Raw genomic sequence first — 23,845 nt, forward strand, 5'->3', positions numbered from 1 at the left:
TGTGCACCGAAAACAAAATTTACACTTGAATCTATTATTGTGTTTTGTATTTGTCCAAACTTTTACATATCTGTGCACAAACTCTCATCTCGCAAAACTGGTATGAGCACAAATATTCACATTTGTGAGTCACATCCTGGAGATGAAAGTCGCGTACTGTCACTGTTTTTTTTGCTCTAATTTTACTCTGATTGTGGTGGAAAATACGCATGCATAGCAAAATGTTCTCAAATGTACTGGTTTCACAAACACAACATCTATACTGAGATTCTTTTGTGTAAAAATATTCAGATACAAATAGATTTTTTTTTTTTTAATTTCACAAAACATTATTTAGCTCTGTAAATCGTATAATAAATAATATAATAATAAATAATAAATAAATAATATTGGCACCTCTTTCACTCCATACCTGTGGTTCCACACACGGCCGGGAGCTGGAGGGTTGACCCGGGCCCCCGCTCCTCTCCGTGGGTAAGATCAGTCGTAACTCCGCCCCCTGCTCCTCCGTGGAGCCGCAGTGAAGGATGTTGGAAGACAGAAAGAGGGAAGTAATAGAGGTTGGTGGACAGTAGCAAACAGTGTTGTGCCATTTCGGACATATACCGTCTGCTAATGAATAAAAAACCACTTATTTCTTCTCGGAGGTGAGTGAAATGAGACTTTTGAGACCTTACATTTGTTTCTCGACCGTTAAAGAGCCGTTAGAACTTGAAGTGTTTGAATCCACGGTCACCACCGAGTTTTCTTCTTTAATTTATTATTTTTTTTAATCAAAAACAGAAAAATATCTCAAAATCACCACGTAAAAGTAGTCTGCTGAAGGGAATTTCATTTTTAAGTTAAGAAAAAGCTTTTTTGAAGAGGATAAATAACAGCTAGTCACAGTTGAACGTTAGCTTGCAGCGGCCGTTTTCACCCCACCGCCCGCCGCTGAAAGCGTGTCCCGGCAGGCCCTTTGTTGCTGTGCCCGCCGGGACAAATGTACGCGAATACCACCGTTCATCTCAGATTCCCTCTGTTATAAGTTAATTATAGTCACCATGCGGCTGTGTCACCCCTCCCATGTGTTTTTCTAAGTATTTCAGAGGGCGTGTTCGCTCCGTGTTTCAGCGGAATCTAATGAGGAATGGCGATGACTGAAACTGACATTTTCACCTGAAGCATGACAGAAATAAGTGCTCTGCAGACAAGAGACTCGGTCCTGGTTCAGCTCATCCTGTTGTAGTTGCACACAGTGATGGCAGAAATGGAGAAAGTGCAGTGAGCCGCTGAACTGCTGCACATTACTGCAGGAGCAACTACAGAAAATGTAGGAATACCTGTGGTGTTCATGTGTGTTCATGTGTGTTCACTGTCCTTACGGTCACCTCTCCACCACCTATAGACTGTTATGTAATTCTGTGCCAGTTTCTGTTTACCAGCTGCTCTGAAATGAGTCTGTTGAGAGGGAACCTTATCAGATGTTTGTCTTCAGTCTGCAGAAACATGTGCAGGAGTGGGACTAAAAATGGCACAGCACCTGCTTTTGCAGACCTATCGTCGTTTGATTTGTTAACACAGGATGAAAATGTAGGCCAGTGTTACTCAGCACAGTTTATCTCTCTCGTCACCTGTTGTTGCAGCTGTGCTGAAATGATGGGCTGTAGGTGATTAGAAATAGTGGTGTACTGTGCAGGGAGTTCAGTTGCCACTTAAGTTAACTAAAGTTTCAGCCACTGCTTATTCCATCAACATTTGATTAATACCAAATTACGCAGTAGGCCTTCTTAGTGGTGGACAATGTGGTCAAAATAATCATTGTAATAATTATTCCAGCACTATTGCAGTGTTTTTCTTACTATATTTGCTTGTATTTAAGATCATGATGGCTTTCTGTCAGAATGATAAGTGGAGGAGCAGTCTGTTGCTCTAGTTGCTCTTGGCAGACTTGTGCAGTGGAGGATGCTACTCACACATTGAATACAACCATGTGCGTAGATAACCTGAGATCACTGAAACATAAAGACTTTGCGCAAAGGCAGTGTTGGTTCACACAGATCAGTTTAAACTTTGCTTTTCAGTTTTGGGTAACTGGTATTAGAGAACACTCATGACGTAAATATTAACAGTTGTGTTTAATATTCAACCGTAAGTCTATGAACTTAGTTCTTTATAGTGATCTTTTTATATTTCTTTTACTTTTATCTCAGAGTTTGCAGATATACTTGCACAATACTGTAGAATTACATTGTAAATACTACATAGTAGTATTTCTTATGTTATTTTTTAATAAGAAATGCTAATTTTACCAACAACTAAATATCAGACTAAGTAGCAGTTGTCTTCATGTTACCTAAACTTTTAGAGTCTGCATACGTACTTCACTGTCCCCATAGGCTGATTCAAAACTTAATTACCTCATTCTAACCCCCCACCCCCTTGAGATCTACAGTATGTGAATATATCTGTGAACAAGAGAAAGCTGTTAGTAATGGAGTGTTATTCATTGCAGTGTATGTAAGCACATCATACAAACTTTTCTGCAGCTGTGAAGACAAAACAGAAAAAAGCAGAACCACATTATAAGCGTAGAAGGCGGTTGTATGTTGTACAACATGCTGTTACGCAGCAGCTGCGTCTTCATCAGAATCAGCAAGCAAGCTCTGTCTTTATCGACAAGGCACATATTTGGACGTAATGTTGGTGTTTCCAGAAATAATATAGTAGATTTCTCTCGAGGTTTCCAGATCGGGTCTGTTGATCTTCAGGACCCTTAATGGATTTCCAGACTTTTCCCCAGAGACTTTGAAGTGGTTTAATAGGTTGATGGCTGCTTCGTTGTTACCTTTCCACGAACAGAGAACTAAAGCCCGTTTTATCTAACGGTAACAGAAAAGAACACGGGGCCTGATTAATGTATAACTTCTTTCGCTGTTCTCAAAATTTGAAGTTAGGAAACCCCTAGGTATTTCCACTTGCATTCAGTGTCTTTCAGTCTGTCAGTGTGTCACAATCAAACCCTCTCATCACTTCCCTCTAAGGGCTTTCCTTCCACGATCTTATCTGTTTTCAGCCATAACACGCCCAGAAAACACAGTGCCTTTTTTCTTTTATAATACCAACCTGCTTCAGTAAGAGGAGTATCAAGCTGCTGGCTGGGCTGTTGGAATTTTTTTCCCTGCACTCCTATGCCAACCCTCGTTCCACAGTGCATGACACATTATCTCAAATATATTGGGACACTCCGGAAATGCTTTGAAACCCAGAGAATCATAACCCTTAAAAGGATTTCTTTGGATACTCTGACTTTGCTATAAAGCTCCCTAGGTGCAGGGAGTAGTCTGTACAGACCATTTACATTTGAAAAAGCTCATTTCTGTCTGCATTTCTTGCCAGTTCCCGGAGGGGACAAATTGTCTTCACTTGAGTCTGGCACAGCAGCAGTGACAGTGCGCGACTTTGTCTATCTCAGTTTTAACAGTCAAGCTGTGCTACTTGACAAGAATTTCTCTTGCCTTCAGAAGTTAGCTGTTTTGGGTAACACATTTCAGCATACAAACGTCTACACACACTTGTTGCACCAGTGACAGAGAGAAAAACACGACAGGGTAGTAATACCATGTTTTAAAATGTGCACTCGCTGTATGAACATTAGTTGATTGTGAGAAACTCGTGGACTGGGAACAAGTGCAGTGCTGTTGCTGAGGAATTTGCCGTTGTAGCTCAGTGTTTTGCGGGTTTGGGCATGCTGGCTCTTTGAAAAATGGTGCAATGTTTTAAACTGTTTCTGGACTGATTACATTGAAGCCAAGGTCCTTTTTGAACGAAATGCCCCGATAGTAACGTTGACTTGAATTACTGTCTTCAAATGGCTTTGAAAAGGAACTATTGATTTATGTGAGGCACCAAAGTGCTATTATCAGCCAAAGAAGCGTAATGGGATATGTAAAGAAGCAAGGTTTTGTTTGGAGAGTCATCATTAAGAGATATTATGGTTGGGAGTGAGGAATGAGTGGGCAGTTTCGATTGTGGCTCTGACTGTTTAGAGGCATGAAAACACACCACTGAAACTCACACTCCCCTACACCTGCAGTAACATTCAACTGATTAAGCTCCTGCTGGCACAATGACTGCCTGCTCAGTCATAATCATTTTGTACCTTAAACACAAAGAAACAGCGCCAACAGGCCAAACCAGACCAGCTTTTGAAGTTTATCAGTTTATTATCCTTATCCTTATAAAAACACACTGTTAAAGCAGAGCACTCCTCCTCATTCTCAAGGCAGTCTGCATGGAGCTGGCTGCTGGCCCTTGTACAGTACAGCTCCGTCACACTCCTCTCTGGTCTTCTGTTTGCAGCACAGGACTGGTCCAGCAGCTCTGCTTGTTGAGTTGGATAGGCTTCATCATGAAAACTCTGTTTATCAAACATGGGAATGGGAAATCTAATTTTCATAAGCAGGATTTACTTGTCCAAAAATCCTACAACCACTTTGAATTGCTGTTCGCTGTTTGCAACAGGAAAGGTCTGAGTTTTCCAGAATGAGGTTTTTAATTTCTGGGGAATGCCTGACACCTGATGACCTGACAGTAACGTAGGTAGTGTGTGGGGGGTGGGCCAAGGAGGTTACAAGAATAGAGACAATGAATAGCCATACCAAATTACATGGTGGCTTGGCCAAGCTTGGCCACTTTTAGGTTATAGTTGGTTAGATTTTTCTGCCCCAGTTCTCCCATAACTCTTGTTCCAGAGCCACTTTCAGGCAGAGGTGGCATTTAAAAAGTGGCCTACAAAGCATAATGCTGAAATAACTGCACTGTGGCTTGTTCATGTCATAAATTGCTGACGGGTGAGAATGGAAAGCGTGAACTGAAGTTGAAAGTGAGGAATCGCACATTTTGGTCTGATGACGGTGCCAAATTAGGGATCAGCGAGTCAAGAAAACATTATTAATGAGTCTCTGTGGAGTGAGGAGTAGTGTAGTAAGTCAGGGGATGCCAGGGGGTTACCAACATTTTCTTTCTCCATCACCTGGAGGCAATGAATATCCAGACCAAATGCCATGTTTGGTCAAAAGTAAGATATGTTGTAAGCATCAAGCAGACAAACAAGTAAAGTGACTGATGTATAAATATTCCTCACTTTTAGTTCTTATTTTGATTTACTTTTTTGACTGATTAAAAGTTGCTTGAGTGAAACAGTACTTGAGGTCTAACCAAACTGCTAAAATGTATCATCTGTCATCTGTAAACACATTATATCTCTATGTTACTATACTGATGTTACTGCTACTGTGGGCAAGTCCCACATACAAACTTGCACTGACGTAACTGTGCGCACACTTACTGATTGTGTGAAACATAAAGTCTGTGTGAGGATGTGAATATTTCCCAAACATTATCACTCAGTTCAACCATCGGCGCTGTCCTTAGTCATACTAATGAAAAAATGAGAATGGCCTCTGTCATCCATCCTTCACTCTGTGATTCTCTGATGCTTCATAATTTTGATCAAGCTTCCTTTGAGTAACTGCATGTGTGAAGTCATATTTAATGGACTGTAGGTTTCCTGTGTCTATGCAGAAATGTGCTCTTCTGGTGTTTTCAACATATTACAAAGGTTAAGGGACATTTATTGGTAAACCCTAACAGCACTCATCCCTTTTAAAAAGCTATACGAGAATTGTTGCTTATTAAAGTTTATGGTAATCATGTTTAAATTATCACAAGTGGTAAACTAACAGTTATGCATGTTTTTGTGTATGTCCCCGTCAGGATCTACGAGGGAAGATCCACGTAGAACTTGGTGGATGTTAAGAAGAAGTGATGAGGCATTTATGTGAAGGTCAGTTCCTCATTTAGCCTCCCAGGAGTTTCAGAAAACCCCCCACCGCAGCTCTGACCACAAAAACTGCTATTTCTGCTGCACAGTTAAATGACACACTTGTTCGAAATGCTTGTTTCAAAATGACTCATTCAATGTTGAATTGTATCAGTGTACAGGACACAGTTATCTAGAGGTAAATGTTCATGAATGCTGTAGTAGAATGAAGTGTAAATGAGCAAAGCCCAAAGCCTCTGCCACCAAAGGAAGGATGTTGTGTAATATTGTCTTGTGATCAGGCCTTGCTTTTCACCCAGTAATGCCAGTGTCAGAAGCACCACCATCTGACATGTTAAATGATCACCTTATTATTACCTTTATAATGTTTGATGATGAAACCTGAACAGATCAAAAAGAAGTGGCTAGAATTAGAACAATGCCTTTCCTTGGTCACTGACTCCCGGCATGTTAATGTAAAAGATTTGCTTTGATAGACTTAGCAACTGCAAAAAAATTGTTTGGACGAGTTGCACCTAAGCGTTCACTTGTTTCCAAACAGAACGTGCCTCTTAAATTTCTCAAACTTTTGCACAGAGAACCCTTCATCTTATTAACAGAGAGGACAAAATATTAATTTGCTAAATAAAAAGCAGAAAAGAATAAAAAGGCTTGGGTATTGTGTTACATTGTTAATTGTAAATATGTAGATTGAATAAATATGTTTGCTGCACTACAATATACCCTAACTCCTCGTTATCACATATGTTGACCAAGGTGATTAATGAGACAACTTATATCATTTTGAAATGATAAATCGATGTGTAATTTGCTCGTTTACTTGCTACTGCTGACTGTCAGTGCTCAGGAACGAACGACTGTTTTCTAACGTGCAGTACAGTTTCCACACACGTTTGCGCATTTGTATAAATATATGTGCATTATCGTAACTGGTCTGAATGGTGGAAGCTGACTCAAGTGCAGCTTTACAAGCATGTTTGTCTGTAGCTAGCTATAGCTAATCACTCAACAAAGACCCCGGGATTATCCACAGGACGCAAACGTCCAAAAAATGCTGCTCCCCCCTCTGCTTGACAAGCGCCAGCCTTCATCAATCTGAGTATTGATTGTGATTATTTATTTAAGTCCGTCTACAGCACAGATTCCATTGGTCAGTCCTCTGTATTCAGTCAGTAGCTTATACTGAGTTATTATAAGAAATTCCCACCTCACAACTTCCCAACTCAACTCTTTCTCTTTCTCTCTTTCCCTTATTAAGAGGAAAAGTCACTATTTACAGCACTTCTCATTTTTGTAAGCAGTTTCTGGGCAGTGACAAGGGTAACACTTGTAGTTGTTAATGTTAGTTACTTTCACCACCTCTGAAGTAGATTTGAAGCTTATTTGACTCATACAGGTTGCTTTGGAAAGTCATGTAAATGCTTAAAATGGAAAAGTAAAAAAAAAAAAAAAAAAAACTGAGCTTGGCACTCACACGACTCCCACCACACAGTAAGCAGCTACAGCATGTTTTTTATTGTTGTGGAGGCACATAGTGCAGTTTCTCAACCGTTCCCCTGGCTCAGATGTGAGAAGAATGCCAAAAATACACAGCGAGTAAAAGTCTGGTTGCTTTTGTAGTTGGCATAGTTGATGTCTGAATTTCTGGAGACATGATATACAGAAGTGAATAAGATTGTAGCTTTACCTAAAGGTCCTGTGATAATTATAGTTTAATCCAATCTATCTATTCCAATCTATTATATAATTACTGTTCATGGTGCTTTACACAATTATAACTTTCAGGTTTTGTTAATTGTCAAACAGTACATCTGCACTCGAGCTCATGTTAGTAAGTTTATGTAGCCAAAGCCCCCTCGTTTTGCACGTTTGTCTACTGCAGCTTATGCTTCACATAAGTCACCTAAGTAAGCTTGGCTCAAGTAGAGTCGGTCCACTGGTGTGTAGAGTGAGCGTGGCAGAAAATGAAACTTGATATGATGTACAGGTTTTGTAAGAATGGAGCAATTTGCCCTGAATGTGTTTGCAATCTGTGACATATTTTCAAAATTATATAGCTGTGAGTTAATGAGCACAGTCCAGCCTGTCAGGCTTCAGTGAGGCGACACTGCCTGAAGCATCAGGCGAATGGGAACACACTAAACAAACACACTGGCAGGTTTCCCCAGGGGGGAAGAGACTTAACCATGGTGACACCCTCCCAAAGGAACATATCCCCATACACAAGGGGGTGGAGGTGGCAAACACACACAGACAGACAGACACACACAGATAGTACAATCCTGCTGATCAATGGTCAAGTGAGGAGCTGTTTAGATGAGCCAGTGAATTAGTAGACCACAGTGAGGCATAGACACGCAGGGGCACTTGTTCTATGTCATGTGATGACATTAGCTATGGATGATGTCATTATGGACATACCTCTTCCTTGCTCTGACATGTGACTCCAGTGGTATCCGTGACCGCAGTGAGTGTGTCGACAAGTTGACCTCCCCACATCTGAGGTTGGGAATCATTGAATTGCTTCTCTTGAGGTTTCCTCTTTTTTTTTTTTTACATGCCAAAGGGTTTTATTTTGTAGCTTTTCTTATCAAGCTATCTTCTCATCAAGCTTCAACTTGACTTGATTGGACTTTGATTTTTCATATCTTGTCCTTATGCCCTTATGGTGCTGCTGTTGTTGACATACCATCATTTCTAGACACAGCTGAGGAAAATCATGGTCATGATTCAATGAAAATAACTGACACCATTCTTAAGGTATTTTTCACTCTGTCAAAACAGGTTTGCTGCTTATGACTAGAATAATGTCCCACTAACCTGCCTATTATTGTGAAGATCACAGTGAACCATATTAAATGAGCTCAACAAGACCTAGGTTACTGTAAAATTGTTTTAACTAGAGTGCTGCTGCTTGAAAACTCAGTGGGTTTTGTAATGTTTCTACAATCATTTTTCACTGTATACACTCTGAAGCTGAGCAGCTCATCTCTCCCACCCCTCTCCCTGGTACCTAGCATACTGCTACATATGTTTGGTTTAGCATTGCCACTTAATAAGATAAATAAATAAATCTCCAATTACAAAAACAAATCATGGAAAATATAGTATAAGTTGCTGATCTAACAACAAATTCTGACCATGTTAAGGATCTGGACACTGGGCCTGTAGTTTGAGATCCATGCTCTATATCATGACCCTCTGCAATTGTGATATACTTGGGGAAAAAATAATTCTTATGTTGCTAATATGGTATAATTTTAAATCATGTGTAACTTCAAGGTCAAGTTGAGTTGAGTATGACTATATATACATGTGTTGGTAAAATGTAGTCCCACAAAGGCTTGTAGTTCAGTATATCCCTCTGTTCTCCTCCCTGTGGTCAACACTATCTGCAGTCCATCCCCATTAGTTTGCCTGTGCAGATCCTCACATCTGCCTGCCTGCACTGACAGACTGTGGTTAGCAGCAGTCTCCCTGCCACTTCAACGCTCTTTCCATTAGCCAAATTCCTATCTATTTCATTATCTAAGTGGATGAGTTCCAGCCCCTACCCACTACCCCACTAAACCACAGGTTAGATAGCCAGTAGCCTCCTCTGTGTCTCAAGAGGGCTGAATCAGGCTTTATGCCCAAACATGAAATATTTAACACACCAAATTGAAAACACAGTTAGCAGCAGTGAAAGTTACGTCCCTATTATCATAAAGATCCTGTACAAATGCTGTTTTGGGGGGTGAGGGCAAAGTAATGCAGCCTATATGTAAAAGCCCAGTCAAGCCGTGTGTTGGTACTGTAGTGGAAACTAGGCTAATGACTGAGCTGGTGTCAGATTTCTCTGCTGCTGCCATTCCTGCTGCAGACACCCAGGGTCTCGCATTGATTTTTTTTAAAACCACAACTCCAGGACAACTTCAAGGCTTTCAAGACAATAATGACATAATGGATGTGTTGGCCAAGGCTTGTGACATGATAGGTTTACATCTGCAGTGCCTTTGATTTTTCTGGAAATACTGTAACGCTACGAGACGTTCTGAGCTCCAGGAATAGACCTGCTGGTTGCTCCGCTGTTGACTGTGATTGGTAAAGACTGGCAGACGGAGAAAATTAAGTTTGGCGATATTGTTCCGTCCCTGAGCAGACGCAGAGACAGGTAATGAGTTATTACATCGACTCATCTGAGAAGACTCTGGATGTGATTTATGTGTCATTTGTGTGGTGTACAGTATACAGTACGTGCACACATTCATGTGCTGTTTGTAAACACAGACTGTAAGACACAGTGATATTGATAGAAGTCACTGCACCCACTGGTACGGAGTATTTTTTTGAAACCGCTGGGTGCACATTGTGTTTTAGACAGAAGCTGATGATCTCATTCAGAAACAACTTAAAATGAATACAGACGCAGAGCAAGCTTCAACTCCTAGATCACCGTTACTAGATGTATTCAACAAAAAGAAGTGCAAGGCTGTTTTCAATTGAAGCAAAGGAAAAGGATATGGATTACTGACCATGTTGAGGATACATGATAATTGGAGACCACTATTGACCCCATGTCATGTGATGTCACTCCCAACAGCTGGTGTATCAGTTGCTTTTTCATCAATGTTTCAAGTGTTTTCATTTGGTGCTGCAGTATTGGAGTCTGATTTTTAGTTGTCTAACCAGTTCCCTTGAATTATTTTAAAGCCTCCGGTTGGGCTGGGTGGCACTGTACAATGCTATATATCATAAAAGATAACTATTTATTTCATTTCTCTCTCTGAGCAATTCTCTAATGAGTAGGACTGCTTTTGGCATTATTATATTATAATTATATATTTTCTTCATAAATGTGATAAAGTATGTTTATTTGTCAGGTGTTTAATTCACTGGATTAGCTAAAGGCATATATGTCCATCTGGTTATTCTGTCAATGAATGGTTTACTGAATAAAATTCCTGAAAATGTGCTATAGCCCAATAAACTATGACAAAAAAAAATTACCATACACATATGTAACCCACTCCAGCTCCAGGTCAGAAATGTAATATAATTTAATTATTTGTGTATTTGTGTTTGGTTTTTATATCTTTAGGCACACGTTCCCAGTGCAAAACACAGGAAGCAACATCTGCTTCCTTTTCTCCCACCTCTTCCTTTATACAGTGATTACATTAGTTTGAATCAATTACCTAAGCACTGTGTAGCAATACAAGGTTGCTGTCCTTAATATAACACCATTTCTCATCTGCTGGAAGTGGTTGCAGAGCCTTTTAAGGATCACTTAAGATATTGCCAATCAAGGTAATCAAAAAGCAAGGGAAGCTGGCAGTGATTTTTGTTTCAGCAGATTGAACTGGAAGAAAGCCAGATCCCGACTGTTTGTTTACATAGACTGAAATAGTTTCCTTTTTGAGTAATTGTTGAGGATATAAGGAGAAGGGTAGGTCCACAAGTTTCCCACAAGAGACTTCACACAACACATTTAATTTCCTACAGCAGATTTTGTTTTGCTGTTGTTTTAGCTCTTGTGAGATAAGAATTGAGGTTGGTTAAATATTTTCGCTCTGCCCCAGTGATCTAGTCCACTTATGGCATGACATCAGTTATATAATATCACCATACATTCACTAGTAGAAATAGGCTACATGTTAATTTTTAGTTTTATAATTTTACAGAAATATTTAATATAATCCACAATCATCATTATAGACATAAGTCACAGTTTTTGTTCGCTGACATCAATCTTGCCTTGTCTTTGAAAAAAATGCTGTTTATGGATAAATTGACATATTTTGATGAATCTTGCATAACAAGATATTTGCTTTAACCTCATTGCAAGATATTGAGTTTGTACCTTATCAATGCATTTGGAGTATTAAGCTTCACATACCCTCTAACTAACCACACTCTTATAGTGCTGGTGCTAATTTTATTATGTGTAAATGCTTAAAAGTAGCAAGAATTTGAAAGGGCTTGTAAAATCTTTTAAACATCATCTGGGCAAAAGAGATCTCTTCAATATCATAATTGTGTAAAACAGTGTTATGTGACATAAATGTTCCAGTTATGTTTACGATTTTCTCATCTCCAGCACTCTAACGGGATGGCATCACAGGAGGGGAAGGAGCCTCCTCCAAACAGAGCTCAATCAGATAGCCGTCTAAAGAGTAAGAAGCCACCCAGCCTTGTAATAGCCATCCCGCCACCTGAGGTGATGTCCCAAGAATCTGCGAAACAGGTAAGCTGACCATTTGGACCTAACCCTGTTCTTTAGTGCCTGGCCTCTTGGAGCAGATGTTCATTTAGAAGATGTGTTATCACAGTAACTCATCACATCTGGTGTTAAGTGCATTCCTATTCTTCTTCAGTTAATTTAAGTTTTAAAAAGTGCCCTAAGGCTGCAGTCTCTGTTATACTACATAATATTTCTTGTTAGAAATCAGTAATTAGCAACAAGAATAGTTTATCATTTGCCTTGATTTCCCTAAAGAGCAGAGAAATGGCTTGATACTGACCATGAATGCAGTAGTTCACTGTTTTTCTGTTGAAAATCAACCTTTTGTTCAAAGAGTAATTTTGGAAAGAATTAAGGAAACATCAATTAAGAAACAAAGCAAAAAAAAATAAAAAAAAAAATTGAGCACCCTCATAACTCCCCCTTTCCTGAGACCCTCCCCAATCAGTGGCTTAGTAGCTTGTATTTATCATTATTTTTGATATTTTTGAAATGCTATGAAAATAATTTTTTGCGAAACACCTAAGAAGCAGTTTGATTGTTTTACTGGCTGGTTTTACTTTTGTCGTTGTATTCTGTCTGGCATAGATGCAAAGAGCAAAGGGTGGATAAGATCACCTCCTTTTCCAAATAGATCCGGCCACGTTCCTCATGTAAACTAGATAAGCTTGATATTTTATCAACACATGGAAATAAGGAAATAGAATGGAAGAAAAAATCAATATTAAGGTATTGTGGTAGTGAAGGGTCAAGAGAGAGTAAAGCATGATTTGATCTGTTTCATAAACATTTAGGATAAATGTAACTGGAGATAGGCTTGTTATGTTAATGAAGAACACAGTCAGACGGCTGAATTTGGATTAAAACCTGCTCAGCAGTCATTACAGGAACTTCAGTTTTATTTGAAACTACTTGCAAAATAGCTTTTGGTATTGTCTAACATTCTTAGTTCACTTTAGTTGACTTGGACTGATGGACTGATAGTTTGGAAGGAGATGTCATGCCTACTAATCATTTGACTTTGCATATACAGGGGAAAAGAAAAAAAAAGATTTCAGGCAGTTCGGTAAAAGTTCAGAAGGGTTTAAACCACCTTAATGGGGTAGCATGGTATTCCTCTGTGCCTCTGAATTTGCCATTTGCTGGGGCAGGAAGGCATTTTGGACAGCTGTCTTGCAGTTTATGGGCACAAGGCCATACATTTACCCCCTGTGGGCCCCATGCTCCGAACACAAACGATGGCATTTCAGCGACAGAAAGAAGTAGGTCGACAGAGTTTAATTGAGCATGCTACAGTTAAACTGCTGCTAAAGAGCAACCAGTGTAATAAACATGCAAATATCGTGTGAACTCAGGCACATACTGTGGCTTTGCTGTGAAAAGACAAAAAGGAAAAGAAGCAGAAGGAGGACTTGCACTCACTTATTTCCATGACTAAGAGAAATTTAAATCTAACTATAAATGGTGGAATCTTTGCCTAGATTTCGACTTTCTCAAAAACCGCTCATCTGATAGACTTCACACTTCGTGGGTGTATTGCTGAAGACCCAAGGAAGTGCTGTGTCGACTGTGAAGTCTTTTAGATGAGCTGTTCTTGAGAAAGCTTCAAACATCACTTTTCTACATGTTATTTGATGTGAAGAAAAAGGCGGAACCACACTAGGGTAGTGCAACACCCAGGCAATGTACAGTGTGGACATGTCAGGGTTCTAAGAAAGGCAGAGCTCGACTGTGACGGCACTTTCCATGCCTTCACCCAGACAATCTCAGAATGGAGCGGTGCAGCCAACTCCAGCAGTAACAAGCAAGACCAACTGACCACACACACTGCAGGGTTTTTTGCTCAGGAAGTGCAGTGTTGAGTGTGACGTTTTGGATGATGCTCTCAAGAAAGCTCGCTTGATTAATGCAGACCAAGCAATCAGCCCTGACAGGCATATTTTGAACAGAAGCTGCACTTGTCGTATTAATTATGGAAATGGTTTGCTACATCATGCACTGTACTTAATACTGAAACAACTGCATGCACACAACTTAAGCTCTTGTCATTATAAATTCACTTTATTATCTGTAAAACTAAATCTAATGCAAGGCTAAGGCTAGGACATTTGCTTGGTCTTATTCTGTGTGTGCTGTTATTCTTAGCTGCCATATTAATAGGAGGAGCTAATGTGTGCATTTGACCTGTTCTCATGTCATGCATACATGACACAACACAATATCTGACAATTGTTTTCTGCACTGATCACTGCATATGTTCAAGAACTACTATTGTGAAGTGTGCATTGTCAAGACCATTAGCCTCAGCAGCTGCAGAGTCACTGCAGGTTAAGATAATGCACTCAGAGGAATCACTGCTGCTGAGTAGCATACAAGAGAAGGATTTTAAGAGAGCAGAGAAAGTGTTTTTTTTCTGGCTGTTTTAGTTAATACCCGAACACACAAAATATTGACTGAACATAATTGTGTGCACATTAAATGTGCACTCAGTCCGAGTATTGGATTGCAGTCATTACAATAATTGCCTAATTATTTTCTTAACAGTTTTATAAATTGATAGTAATGTGATGTTGTGATGTCCCTGAGGGTACTGCTATAGTTTTATTCTGCTAATTAACCTGTAAAGTCCTGTAGTCTTTCAGAATTATCCAAGTCTGTATGTGATCTATGTCTCCTCTGCCTTGCTGCTGCTTTTTTTAGGTCATTGTAATATTCCACTGAATAAACACTAATAACAATAAATAACCGAGTTTTCCACTGTGTCCAGGTGCTATTTATATCTATTGACTTTAACAACAATTAGGCTATACTGAATCATTATTCCTCTTTTCCTCTGGTCAGCCACTCCGCCCATCTCTGAAAAAAAGTGAGAGTGGTCGAGCAACCGGTTCTGTGTCGGAGAGTGTGAGCGGAGCCGGAGATGGAGGCTTCTTATCCAGGGACAGAAGGCCAAAGCTGGGTAGACAAACATCACTGTCTCAAAGCATTCGCAGGTAAAATGGAGAGTTTGTTGTTTGAGTCGTGTGTATTATTATTTCTGTTCATGTTGCTCATAATTCAAGTTGTTGGTGAGAGTCAAGTCTTTTTAATTAGAGACCTACAGTGGATAAACAAATAGTCAGTGAGGTCATGAACCCAAGAAAAAAGCACTGAGTAAAGCACCAAAGTTATTATACAAGAAATACAAGTGCTCTTCACTGCAGGTCATTCACCCTAAGCGGTCAAAAAGTGCAGATACTATTCCCCACAATTCATTCAGCAAAAAAAATCTTCTCCAGGATCCCTCTAATCAACACACAATCAGTATCATTGTCGGCATCAGCAACATATCCCATGATCCTCATGATTGAGCATAGAGATAGAAAATGCAGTAGGTATAATGCCTGATGTACAGTATTTACACGTGTCCAATATTCAGTAGTATTTAGAGTTAGCTATGTATTGCAGGGTTCCTTCAGTTGAACTGTGAAGCGGTCTTTCTACAGTACAGGGGATTTCAGTCAAACTGTGTCAGTGTCTCAGTGTTCATCTCGCAGCGTTTTGTGATTTTGGTGTCAAAATTTACCAGAATTTTTTTGAGCTTCTGTTCCGAACAGATTCTGTAAAAATCTCAAGTTGATTTTATTGTGTTTGTTGTTTATGTGTCTTTATGTGTTGATGTGCTATTTAAAAGTGTGACATCTTGTTTTGTGAATACGTTTGACATCTTGCAGCTGAACTGCAGTTTGCCACTATTGTGTTCAGCTCATTGCCTTCTAACATAGCACAATGTCACACATTGCTAAGATGTTACTCTCTGCCTGTGTTACCTTAGCATCATCTGCAATTCCTGTTTGACTGTGTATTACAGTATATGATACTGAGGCCACCCTCTTCTTTCTGTACCCACAGGAATACAGCCCAGTGGTTTGGCGTGGGGGAAGACTGTGAGACCAAGCAGCAGGTATGGCAGAGGAAGAGCATGCGTCACTGCAGCCAGCGCTATGGCAAGCTGAAGGCCCAGTATAGGGAGCCTGACACAGCCACCAGCATCGACCAGGGCCTGGACTCACCAGCCACACACAAGATGCCCAAGGTACTGTCAACAGAGCCACACGGTCCTACTACATACTCTAATCCACCCATTAATTCACATCCTGACTGAGATTTTATCCTGTTGCCTGAATAGAATAAAATGTCCTATCATGGATATAAGTTACAGAGACAGCAAAAAGAAACAAGATGAGGCGCAGCAGGTCTATGCCATGAGCTCTGTGCACTAAAAATTCCCATTTCCACTCAATTTCACAACCAACCAACAAGTAATAAATCTTTTTTTAATGTTATGACACTGAGAGACATCTCTGGAAGCACGGGAGCAAAAAGAAATGGTAAAAAGGAGGAGAGTGGGAGAGTGGGAAAATGTGTCTGGCTGTAATGAGTGTTGTAGGGTCTCAGATGAATCATGACTCTCCTCTCAGTCCACGTCAGACAGCTCTACTCATTATCCAGTATCTAGTTTTTCCTTTGTTTTTTGTCTTTTGCTTAACTTTACTCACTTATTTCATCCTGCATCTGCTCTTGTGATTGGGTTGGCCAGTGATAAAAATTAGTGGCATTGTGTTTTTCCTGTTACTGAACTGTACAATGCACACAGACACAGAGCAGATTTCTCAGTACTGTTCTCCTGTCTTCTGCTCATTACCTGCGACTTGTTAATGTTGCAGGTAATGATTACCTACTCTGTTAATGTCAGGCTGTAATCAAATATTTATGTCATGTTGAGTCTAATTTATGTTTTTGGTAGATTGTGGATCCCCTGGCACGGGGAAGAGCCTTCCGTTGCCCAGATGAGGTGGACAGTCGCTCCCCCAGGACACCCCATGCCACTCAGGGAGGTCCTGTCACGCCGGGGATTACCTCCCTCAGCTCTTTCACCAGCCAGCGCTCTGGGTACAGCCGTTTCCCCCGACGCAAGAGGGAGTCCGTCGCCCGCATGAGCATCCGAGCTGCATCCAACCTGCTGAGGGTGTGTAGGGGTACCAGAAAGCCTGTGTGTGTGTGTGTGTGTGTGTGTGTGTGTGTGTGTGTGTGTGTGTTAGGATGCTTTCCAGATCAGGAAGGTCAGAGAGGCATCAAGGGCATTGATGTGTCATGTTGTGTGTTCTGCATTTGGTAGGTGTCAGTTTTTTCTTTCTGCACTGCAGCCAGCAGACTCTAGTTCTGTTTTCTCCAGTAAAAACAGATGACAGATCTCTGTGGAATCTCAGTGGATTTAATGGTGTGATGGGAATCTAATTTATATTTATAAAATTTATAATAACCTCATACACAGTCTAAAATATACAGTATTTAGACTCCACCGAGATCTGCCATACTCGTTTGTTACCATAATAGACAGAATTAGGCAGACTTTTACAGACTGTACTGTTCACACCTTTACTCATTTTAGAAACAATCTCGAAACTGTTATAGACCAAAATATTTAAGAGTTAGAGAGTTTCTAGTGTTATAGAAATGGTTTCCCCTGTGCGCATTTCTAGTTGTCCGTTGCCATCTTATTTCTAAGTAGAGCAGAACTGCCTTAAGAAACATTATGTATGTGTGAAATCGCTTTGTGTGTGTGTGTGTGTGTGTGTGTGTGTGTGTGTGTGTGTGTGTGTGTGTTGTCCAGGGACGTAGTGGCTTGGCAGGATCCCAGACAGGTCGCAGTTTCCCCAGGAGGAGCTTTGCCAGGCCCAGCTGGTTGGATGAGGACACGGTGGACTCCGCAGACACGTCTGAGTCGCTCTTCTTCAGCAAGGTCAGCATCCACTTACTTAATCTTCCTGTTTAAACCTTGACACCAGTTCTTCTCTTTACTTCAACTTTTGCTGGAATGTTTTTTTTTTTCATCTTAACTTCCTTCCCCTTCTTGCGTATGTTAGCAGTAACACACTCCTCACCACTTTATTTCACTTTCACTGCTTATCTGCACCTTTTATCAGCCTTGTTTATTCAGCAGCTACTTTCTTTCTTTATTATCTTAGTTACTTTCCTTCCTTGTCTTTTGAACATTTACAGCACGTTGAGGAGCAACAGCATTATCTCTACTTTGATATATATGTTCACCTCACACCTACACCTCAGTCAACAAGAACCATAACCTTTTCACATCTTGCCATAATACTCCTCTAGTTTGATAGATGAGAAAATGTTCTCTAGCCTTCCTCTTCTCTCTTTGTTCTCATCTTTACTGCTGGGTACAAATACTTAATCTAATCGGCTGCTGCTTGAATGACTGTAAAATCTACATTGTAAGGACTGCGAACTAGAAGTGAAAGGTTAATCATGCATATCTGAAATTATCACACGTGTCCTACACATCTCCCTCCCTGACGTCTGCTACAACAGGAACCTATCGTATAAACACACGATATATGGCCTTCTCATTAATTTACACCTCTCCCCCATTTTCTTCTCACACTCCCTCCTCCTCTGCTGTGTAGGTCGATGCCCATGATGAACTGTACTCGATGGCTGATGATGTATTTGAGTCTCCTCCCATGTCGGCAGCTTTTGCTCCCTGTGATCAGCCAGACCAGAAGTTCCCAAGCCTGTGAGTAAATGCACAACCAAAAACAAGATGGATAGCATTCTCTTAAGAATGATGCTGAAAAGTCTTATTGTGCCATCCTGAAAACTGTTTCAACTATTTATGAGGGTTCTAATCAAAACTCAGAAAAATGTTGCCTGTTAACTGGAACATCAGAGGTAAAAAATCTGACAGGTGTCAGTGTAGTTCGGTAAAACCTGTAAATGTAAACTATAACAGAAGCAGAACTGACATACTTTAGACTAGACTATTTGTTTATTGCTTTTCATATACATGCATTTAATTTGTGCACCTTCCTCTCCTTCTTTGCCTTCATCTGTCTAACCACTGTCCACCGCTCCTGCCTACCTGTCTTCCTCCTACCTCCAGTAAGGACGTATCTCGGATGCCCAGGACACCAACAGTAGTGCCTGAAAAGATCCATCCTCGCCGGGGGCGTCGCATCGCCTCCCAAGTAAAGCACTTTGCATTTGACAAGCATAAGCGTCAGTACGGCATGGGTGTTGTCGGGAAGTGGCTGAACCGGCACTACCGACGCAGCCTCAGCAGCAACGTCCAGAAGCAGCTGGATGACTTCCACAGCCACAGGTTGGCAGTAGATACTAATGTGTACTGACACAGTACTAATACTACATAATTTACAAACTTGACCCTCTGAGACAGGACAGGAAGAGTTTTAGACAGATGTCCCCACTGTAATGTGATGTTTGACTCCATGACTGACAGTTGCCTGATTTACAGAGAATCTTGTTTTGTTTTCAGGCCCTACTTTACCTACTGGATCACATTCGTCCATATAGTAATCACACTGCTGGCCTGTTGTACATATGGTTTTGCCCCTGTGGGGTTTGCACAACATTCTACATCTGAACTGGTGAGTGAAGCTCTGAACTATAAGTGCATTTTCACAAAGTCATTGGTGCAAAAATCTCTCTTCACTAAGAACTAAATAGGTCTAGTATGAAATACTTACAAGAATATAGTAATTTCATCTGTCATGAGTTTTTTGCATTTATACAGTATTTACTACCAAGAAGACAAAAACCCTTTTATCTTTAGTGACAAAACTGCTGCTCACTGCTTTTTGTAAAAATGAGCATTAAAACAGAATCAATTTTATTTGGATGCACTAATATCAGTCAATACATGGTTGAGAGCATTAAATATTAAAAACTTTTAAGTGATGTTATTTTTTTTTTTAATCCAAGCAAACACAGAACATTAAACAAAATGAATTATTCTTCACTCAGAAATCATTAATTAACAGTCAAATCATTAAATGTTTGGTACTTTTGTCACGTTATGTACATTTAGAATCACATTGCCAACTGTGTCCCTCTGTCGCCCTCTGTAGGTGCTGAAGAACAAAGGCATTTATGAGAGTGTCAAGTACATCCAGCAGGAGAACTTCTGGATTGGTCCTAGCTCTGTGAGTCTCTTCCTGGTCTCAGTTTAGCTGTTTTATTACACTATATGTTTTTTTTACTACACATTGGATGTTTGTCTTGATGTATAAAACCCAAATGAACTTCTCGCTAAAATGATCTTTGATCATTGTGTAACACACCTCTACAGATGCATGAAGGTTACTCACATTTCTCTACTATTTCACAGTATGATGTGTCAGTAGTTGACGTTTTTCCCCTTGTTGGGTAAAAGATTACACCCTCATGAGTTTGTGACTTTCTCACCTTATCACTTACTGCGTTTCCTGTCACATTTAGTAGGTTACTTTACTCTCTTTACAGTCTGCTCTCTGCAATCAACATTTAAGATTTAACTTAAATGTCAAGTGTTAGTATTCTATTTATTTATTTTTAAGTTATTTTTCGGGCATTATGTGCCTTAATTAGATCGGATAGTGTAGAGTGACAGGAAATGACGGGAATGACATGCAGCAAAGATTAGGGCCGGTTGGGAGAGCATACTTGCTCCTGTGGTATGCACCCTAACCACTCAGCTTTACAACTTGTCAAAAGGCAGAATGACTCAATCTCCATCTAGAAATGATCCATGCAAAGAATGGACTTCAGTTTTATTTTGCTTTACATATCATTACTGTGGGTGAGTTGTCAGCGTGTGTATCTTAATAATAATTTACAACCTTTTACAGGATGACTTGATCCACCTGGGGGCCAAGTTCTCACCATGCATCCGTCAGGACAAACAGATAGTGAGTCTGATCCAGAAGGCCAAAGACCAGGAGAGAGAATCTGGCTGCTGCGTTCAGAACGACAACTCCGGATGTGTGCAGACCCTCAGCTCCGACTGCTCTGTATGCTGTTTATCATGCACTTTCATGCTTAGCACAATAGCTAATCAGTGTAAAAAACTAATCTGTGGTTTTAGCAAGAATTTGAGCAAAGAAACATTCAGTGAATATGCTCATGCAGTTGCAAGAGGTAATGTCAAAAATGCTTATGTTTCACACACCTGTAGCCACAGAGTAGAAACAGCAAAGTAAACAGACTTTAACTATTAAGTAAATGTATTTTATGTAATGATTTTTTATGGAACAGATCACTTTTCTCACTACAGAGATAATGCAGTGAAGTACCATTTCCTAAAATGAGTTGTTTTCTTGCCTCTATATTTGTTGGTAGTGTACAAAATGAAATGAAATAAATACTAAAATTTGATACTAAAACAATTGTGCAAACAGGAGACGCTGGCCACGTTTATTAAATGGAACAATGAGCCTGTGGACATCAGCCGATCCTCTGGTTCTGTCTGTCATCAGGACCCCAGGTGAGAATATGCACAGTATGGGATTACTGTGCCACATCACATGTAGAACGCTTCTAAGAAACAATAAGAAATCTTTTCAAACCTTCTTATGTCCTCCTGTGTTGCATGTTGTGACCAGGGTGTGTGAGGAGCCGGCCTCTGCAGAGCCCCACACTTGGCCAGATGACATCACCCAGTGGCCGGTGAGGGGACACTGCTGCTAATTTGGAAATTCATGTTCTACACTAGCATGCACTTCTTTTTATATTCTTCTCAAAATATAAAATATTTTTTCGAGATAATGGATAAGATAGAGGTAAGTATTATTGTGTGTCTGTGTTATTGCTCATCGTGTGCCTTTCTCCAGGTGTGTACATATCCCAAGAAGTGGAACCAGACAGGTTATAGACACATGGACTGTAAAATCAAGGGACGGCCATGCTGCATAGGAACCAAGGGCAGGTGAGACACATTTTTGCTGTGTGTTGTTGACTGTTGTTGAGAAGGTCTGCAGGTATCACCTTTATCTACTCATTTACTGTAACTGCCAGATCATCTGGAGAAAACTTAATTACGTTTTGTTCGTCCTCCTGCAGATGTGAGATCGCCACCAGAGAGTATTGCACTTTCATGCACGGTTACTTTCATGAAGACGCCACTCTCTGCTCACAGGTAGCTTATGTGCATGTGTTTTGGTCATGCATGTGTGTTGTTGTGTTAGCATATTTCTAAGCTCATGCACTTCTGTTGCACAGGTCCACTGTCTGGATGATGTGTGCGGGTTGCTGCCCTTCCTTAACCCGGATGTTCCAGATCAGTTCTACCGTCTGTGGCTCTCTCTCTTCCTCCATGCTGGGTACGCACCGCACTGCTCACAAACATCCTGAAACAAAGACTGAATTTCTGAGTAAATATTTCTTAACAAATTTAGCTGAGACTCTTGTTATATTATTTATTTATTTGCTTGTTTTTATTGGTTTGCAGTCACGATGAAACTGTCTTATTTTGCCATTAGCCTTGAAAGAGCTGTTTGAGCTGAGTCAGCCATTTAAGTTGAGATGTAGCCACTGCAGAAGAAACACTTCATAACTTCTAAACAGCACTGGGTTTAATATGCTGTGACCAAGTGTTTGAAATATTATGCTGAGTCAATGAGCTGCTTAAATTGTTTGAAAGATTACAAATGTGTTTTCACTATGTCAGCATCCCTCAGGATTCATATAATGAAATATTTCTAAATGAGGCCCCAGTGCTTGTGAGCTGTTCACTCACATGAGAACTGTAATACTTGTAATACTTGTGCTAATACTTGGCACATGGAAAATCCCTCAGGTTTACTTTTAAAACAAGCAAACAAACAGGCCAAGGGAGCTCACTGAAAAATGCAAAAATGTATATTTGATATAATGCGTTGGCTGAAATACCAGCAGGCTGCACAGATGTCATTTGTGTGTGTGTATGTGTATGTGTGTGCGTGTGCAGGCTGTTGCACTGCCTGGTGTCAGTGGTGTTCCAGATGAGCATACTGAGAGACCTCGAGAAGCTGGCAGGTTGGCACCGCATCTCCATCATTTACATCCTGAGTGGAATCACTGGAAACCTCGCCTCTGCCCTGTTCCTGCCCTACAGAGCTGAGGTGAGCCCTTCACAATAACAGATGTAAAGAAATGAACTCGTATAGGTTTCTTTTTGCAAAAGCAAGCACTGAATTCAACCACTGATAAACAATTTGTCGGCCACATGATCTATAAAGTGGAGCAGCATGAAAACACTGTTAGTAAGACGACATTAGCGGAAGGATTTGGGATGAATTTAACTAAAAGCCAGTAACATCAGCTCCTCTAACCATGTCTTAGATTAATAGACTGTTTCCCAAAAAGATCAGTGGAAGAGTCCAGACAGCCTCGTCCTTTGTGAAATGATGTTAAAAGGGCCAAGCATAGAACCTTAAATCTGATTATACAGCACTAGCATTTATGTAAATATGTCTTCAAGGCCAGATGATGTTTGTATTTAATTTACATTTCGGGAGACACATTAATATTTCGGTCCAGGCATCATGAAAACAGTGAAACCTGTAGAGTCAGGCTGCAAATCTCAACTGTAGTATGATAAAACAAACAATAAATTACTTTCTTATCTATGTGTGTGTTAACAAAAATAAACAAAAAGGTTGTTAGTTATAAGTTAGACACATAATATTTGGTTGTATTTATGTGTACACAATTCTGTTTAGCTATTAATGTGATCGCAAAAATGTCTAACTTCACATACAAAGACTTTTCACACAATTAAAATAAACATCTTTTTTATTAGTTGTATCTTTATTCTAGAAATTGATGTATAAGATTTGATCAGAGATAAAAATGCTCCATGTGTGAGACATTTGTTTTCATCCAACTACTCACACACACAATCATTTACAGCAGGTGTGTGAGTGCAGGTTGTAAGCTACAAACACACATTCAGATGTTTATACAGTATGTAAATAGAATCT

The 23,845-nt window shown here is 40.1% G+C and overlaps 1 protein-coding gene across 3 annotated transcripts in view; it reads left to right on the plus strand.

Annotated features, from left to right (window-relative positions):
- The first annotated feature begins 413 nt into the window (after positions 1–413).
- Positions 414–23,845, plus strand: part of LOC139636505 (inactive rhomboid protein 2-like) — a 30,422-nt gene continuing 6,990 nt past the window's right edge. Inside the window, exons 1-18 of one of the 3 annotated variants that reach the window (XM_071504636.1) lie at positions 414–560; positions 5,758–5,827; positions 11,904–12,050; positions 14,889–15,040; positions 15,939–16,122; positions 16,834–17,055; positions 17,701–17,829; positions 18,515–18,624; positions 18,991–19,209; positions 19,384–19,495; positions 19,976–20,050; positions 20,735–20,896; positions 21,284–21,369; positions 21,488–21,551; positions 21,716–21,810; positions 21,945–22,020; positions 22,104–22,204; positions 22,831–22,984. In XM_071504636.1, coding sequence (XP_071360737.1) covers positions 11,916–12,050; positions 14,889–15,040; positions 15,939–16,122; positions 16,834–17,055; positions 17,701–17,829; positions 18,515–18,624; positions 18,991–19,209; positions 19,384–19,495; positions 19,976–20,050; positions 20,735–20,896; positions 21,284–21,369; positions 21,488–21,551; positions 21,716–21,810; positions 21,945–22,020; positions 22,104–22,204; positions 22,831–22,984 — 2,076 coding nt within the window. In that variant the 5' untranslated portion in view covers positions 414–560; positions 5,758–5,827; positions 11,904–11,915. Of the gene's footprint in view, positions 648–5,757; positions 5,828–11,903; positions 12,051–14,888; positions 15,041–15,938; positions 16,123–16,833; positions 17,056–17,700; positions 17,830–18,514; positions 18,625–18,990; positions 19,210–19,383; positions 19,496–19,975; positions 20,051–20,734; positions 20,897–21,283; positions 21,370–21,487; positions 21,552–21,715; positions 21,811–21,944; positions 22,021–22,103; positions 22,205–22,830; positions 22,985–23,845 lie in introns of all 3 variants that reach the window. The other 2 variants (XM_071504635.1, XM_071504637.1) reach the window with 2 other exon arrangements.

This window comes from Trachinotus anak, unplaced genomic scaffold, assembly GCF_046630095.1.
Source record: "Trachinotus anak isolate AG129_WGS33_773 ecotype Australia unplaced genomic scaffold, CSIRO_AGI_Tana_v1 ptg000019l, whole genome shotgun sequence".
Taxonomy (NCBI): Eukaryota; Metazoa; Chordata; class Actinopteri; order Carangiformes; family Carangidae; genus Trachinotus; species Trachinotus anak.